The sequence below is a fragment of the Eurosta solidaginis genome, chromosome 5, assembly GCF_040869045.1.
Source record: "Eurosta solidaginis isolate ZX-2024a chromosome 5, ASM4086904v1, whole genome shotgun sequence".
Taxonomy (NCBI): domain Eukaryota; kingdom Metazoa; phylum Arthropoda; class Insecta; order Diptera; family Tephritidae; genus Eurosta; species Eurosta solidaginis.
The window spans coordinates 47,522,734-47,526,570 of NC_090323.1; the positions used below are offsets into that span (position 1 = coordinate 47,522,734).

General features: G+C 36.6%; 1 protein-coding gene across 1 annotated transcript; it reads left to right on the top strand.

Annotated features, from left to right (window-relative positions):
* Positions 1-583: 583 nt before the first annotated feature.
* Positions 584-1,799, top strand: LOC137252263 (uncharacterized). The gene has a single exon (XM_067787727.1). It carries the CDS (start codon positions 824-826, stop codon positions 1,595-1,597), a length of 774 nt encoding a protein of 257 aa, XP_067643828.1. The 5' UTR covers positions 584-823; the 3' UTR covers positions 1,598-1,799.
* The last annotated feature ends 2,038 nt before the right edge of the window (positions 1,800-3,837 follow it).

Genomic DNA, 3,837 nt, shown 5'->3' on the forward strand with positions numbered 1-3,837 from the left:
CCGCGACTGTTATTTTTATATCCCGAAATCCTGGTTCGGAAATGTCTTTGGGACGCGATGCCTTAGTACCCAATAATAAAGGGCTAATTAAACTCCCTTAACTCTAAAGCCATAGTCGCAACCATACCCATATCCATAAACATCTCCAATGTGATCGATTAATGGCGCCTTAACCTAAAAATCGTGAAAATTTCATAAAAATGAAGAAAACGCAAAAAATTACAAACATATTCCACAAACAATAAGCCTCTTAGTCATAACGTATCCAAAACAATGAATAAAATCCACTAAAAGTTATTAAATTCACCAACTCAAATATTTTTAGGTTATGGATATGGCGAGAAACCAAAAACCAACTGGTTGGTGATGGTATGGTTATGGCGTTAGCGTTATGGTATGGTACGATTAATCGATTACATTGATTTCCATAAGGTAGGTTTATCTGATTATGGTTATATGGTTATATGTCACCATTAATTGGACCTTAGGGAAGTTTAATTCGCCCTTTAAACGATTTGTTTCCTAAAAAGTATCGATTAAATATCGAACCAAAGCCCAGCACTAATAGTCACTATAAATAACTGTAAATTAAATTAAAAAAATTCAGATGTCAAATTAGTTTAATTGATTGCTCAAAAAGTGTATTATAACTTTTTTTTTTTTAGAAATTTTCCATGCTTATCGTTTCATGATTATCGTTCATTTATCGAAAATCTTCTTAACTCCATCGAGATATAAATTAAATCCTATCCAATGAACTTAACGTGTAAATCGTGTCGAATAAGTAGAAAAAAACATATTTAATAAGAAACGATTACCAAGAATGGATTACAACTCTCAAACCCCTTTTACACCAATTATAATCAAAGAATGTGCTTATGATTTTGATGTAAACGGTGATTTTGAAGAACCCGATGACAACAATACTCTAACACCACTGCTCCGGCGCATCACTGCATCGCCAAGGCTATTGAGCCCCAAATCAATACTACTGAGTCCCACATTTTCACCGGCAGATGTATCAACTTTTCCAACAACACCAACAATTATTAAAGGCAGACTTGCACCACCTCAATTACAGCAACATCAACATTACCTGAAGTCACCTCAACGTCGTGGCTCACCTATTGCTGGTTTTAGACGTTTACGTTCTCCACGTATATCATCGCCTCATATACAATCTAATATATCTATACGTCTTGAACTACAAACAAAGTATTGTCATGTTGCAGGCAACAAAAGTGCGGTTTGTAATAATAAAATCGGAGCCAGCAAAGGAGATTGCAAGTCGAGCAACTTAGCTGAACGGCGTCGATGCCGACAATTGCGTTTAAAAGAACTACAACGTCGCTATGCAGTACCAATTGAGATTCATGCTGTGGCAATGCCGTTAAGTCCGCGGGTTGATTATTTATTGAGACGCGTCGGTATGATACGTTATAGATCCTTATTTCAAATAGAAGAAGTTGATTTTGTGGTGTTTCGTACGTTAACACAAAATGATTTACAACTGTTGGGTATTGGCAATGCTGAAGATCGCGAAGAAATTTATAAAGCAGTATTAATGGCAGACTTGCTAGTTCTGGAAAGGTTCTAAAATAGGAAGAAAAGACGGTTTGTGAGAAGAATGGCAATGCTATTAAATAAATTGAGTTGTAGTATTTTGAAAATAATAAGCAAACTTGTATTTAAAGTTTTAAATTAAGTGTTGAGCGAAATATTAGTAATGTTGTTAAGGTTAGAAAGATACAAATATAATGTTAATAAAGATCAATGTGATTATATGTAGAAAAGAGTAAGACTTGTTTGTTTTACTTATTTGTTTGTTTTTCAACGTTTATGGCTCTGTTCGTGCCGACAGCGAGTATCGACGGAGGTATAGTCATGGATAAAACCCCAAAGGTTTCGCTGGCTTACGACTACTAGCTTTACCCGGCGTACGTTGTAACGCCCGGGATCGAATGAATGTTGCGTAATTTTTTCTGTTTTGTTTGCTGATAATTTAGTTTATTGTTCTGTAAATTGAAATGAATTATGTACGCGTATGTGAAATTTTCGTTTAAAACGTTTTATTATTGTATCTTATTGTAATGCAAGATGTTTTTGGTTTTTTAGTTTGGTGCAAAGATAAACAAATTTGTTGGCGTTCCAGCTCTAGAGCAAGCGACATATAGCTGACCATGGGAAACGCATGAACTCTCTAAATTTAATCCTGCAACAGTAAGCGATTGTCCTTGTGCTTTGTTGAAATCTGTAGGCATCATTGGGATCCGTGGTATGAGCACATGTTGTTGTTGTTGTTGTAGCGATAAGGTTGGTCCCCAAAGGCTTTGGGGTGTGTTATCGATGTGATGGTCCTTTGCCGGATACAGATCCGGTACGCTCCGGTACCACAGCACCATTAAGGTGCTGGCCCGACCATCTCGTGAACGATTTATGTGGCCACATTAAATCTTCAGGCCATCCCCTCCCTCCTCAACCCCATGTTCAATAAGGAGCTTAGGGTCACCAGAGCATCGTCTGTTAGTGAAATAGGATTCGCCGCTGATAGGTGAGGTTGACAATTGGGTTTGGAGAAGCTATATATTGCGCTGGCAACCTGCAGGGTTGCGCTACACAGCCCCTTGAATCTGGTATTTTAGTCGCCTCTTACGACAGGCATACTTACCGCGGGTATATTCTGACCCCCTCACCCGCTGGGGTCCTTCGTGTTGATCGAAGCCAAAATTTGGTGATTATTGAAGTGTGGGAATACGTTTCCATAACGAACACACACACAGAATTTGATTTTTATATATATAGAAGATCTAAAAATTACAATAAGTTATGGATCTAACAAGTACGCTTTGTCGCTAAATGTCATTAATCAGATCCAACGTTTCAGAGCTATTGTGATTTAAAAATGAGTTTCGATCACGGATCGTAAAACGTAATATGGGCCCTATTTGGTTGATTTTACCAGCTTGGTTTCTTGCGGTGTAGGCGAAGATCTGGGTTCATTTGTGCTATTCTTTTAATGGTTAAATGCTTACAATCATTATTCATAATTTCTCCAATCTAACTACTTGAATGCTTATAAGCACGAATTTCTATTTTCCCCTTAGGATAGAATATCGATAAGAAAATACATAAAAATTGTGTAGAAAGTAAAAAAAAAAAAAATACGGGCTAAGAAAAAAAAACAATTTGATGATATATCTTAAATTTTTGTTTTTGGCTGCGAGCTAAACGAAAAGAGATAATAAAACGCAGTAAAGTTGGAAAACATGTTTTAGCAAATAAATTTTTGTTTTTCAGCTTGTATTTTTTTTAAATTTCTACATAATATTATGTATTTCTTGACCTTTTATTAAGTATATTTACCTGTCGCGATATTCAAGAACTTCATTCCTTGGCGGCCGCCGTGGTGTGATGTTAGCGTGCTCCGCCTAACACACCGAGCATCCAGGGTTCGCGCCCCGGACAAAGTAACATCAAAATTTGAGAAACATTTTTTTTCAATTAGAAGAAAATTTTTCTAAGCGAGGTCGCCCCTCTGCAGTGTTTGGCAAGCACTCCGAGTGTATTTCTGCCATGTAAAGCTCTCAGTAAAAACTCATCGCCTTGCAGAAGCCGTTTGGACTCGGCATAAAACGAGTTGTAAGAAAAATTAAAAAGGAGTACCATGCAAATTGGAAGAGAAGCTCGGCCTAAAATATCTTCGGAGGTTATCGCGCCTTACATATTTTATTTTTTTCATTCCTTAATTTGCTAATTTATTCTGTTATCAAATGTTAAACGTTTCAACCGTTTCTCTACTTTAACAAAGAACAAATTGTGTAAAAAGAAAAAAAAAAA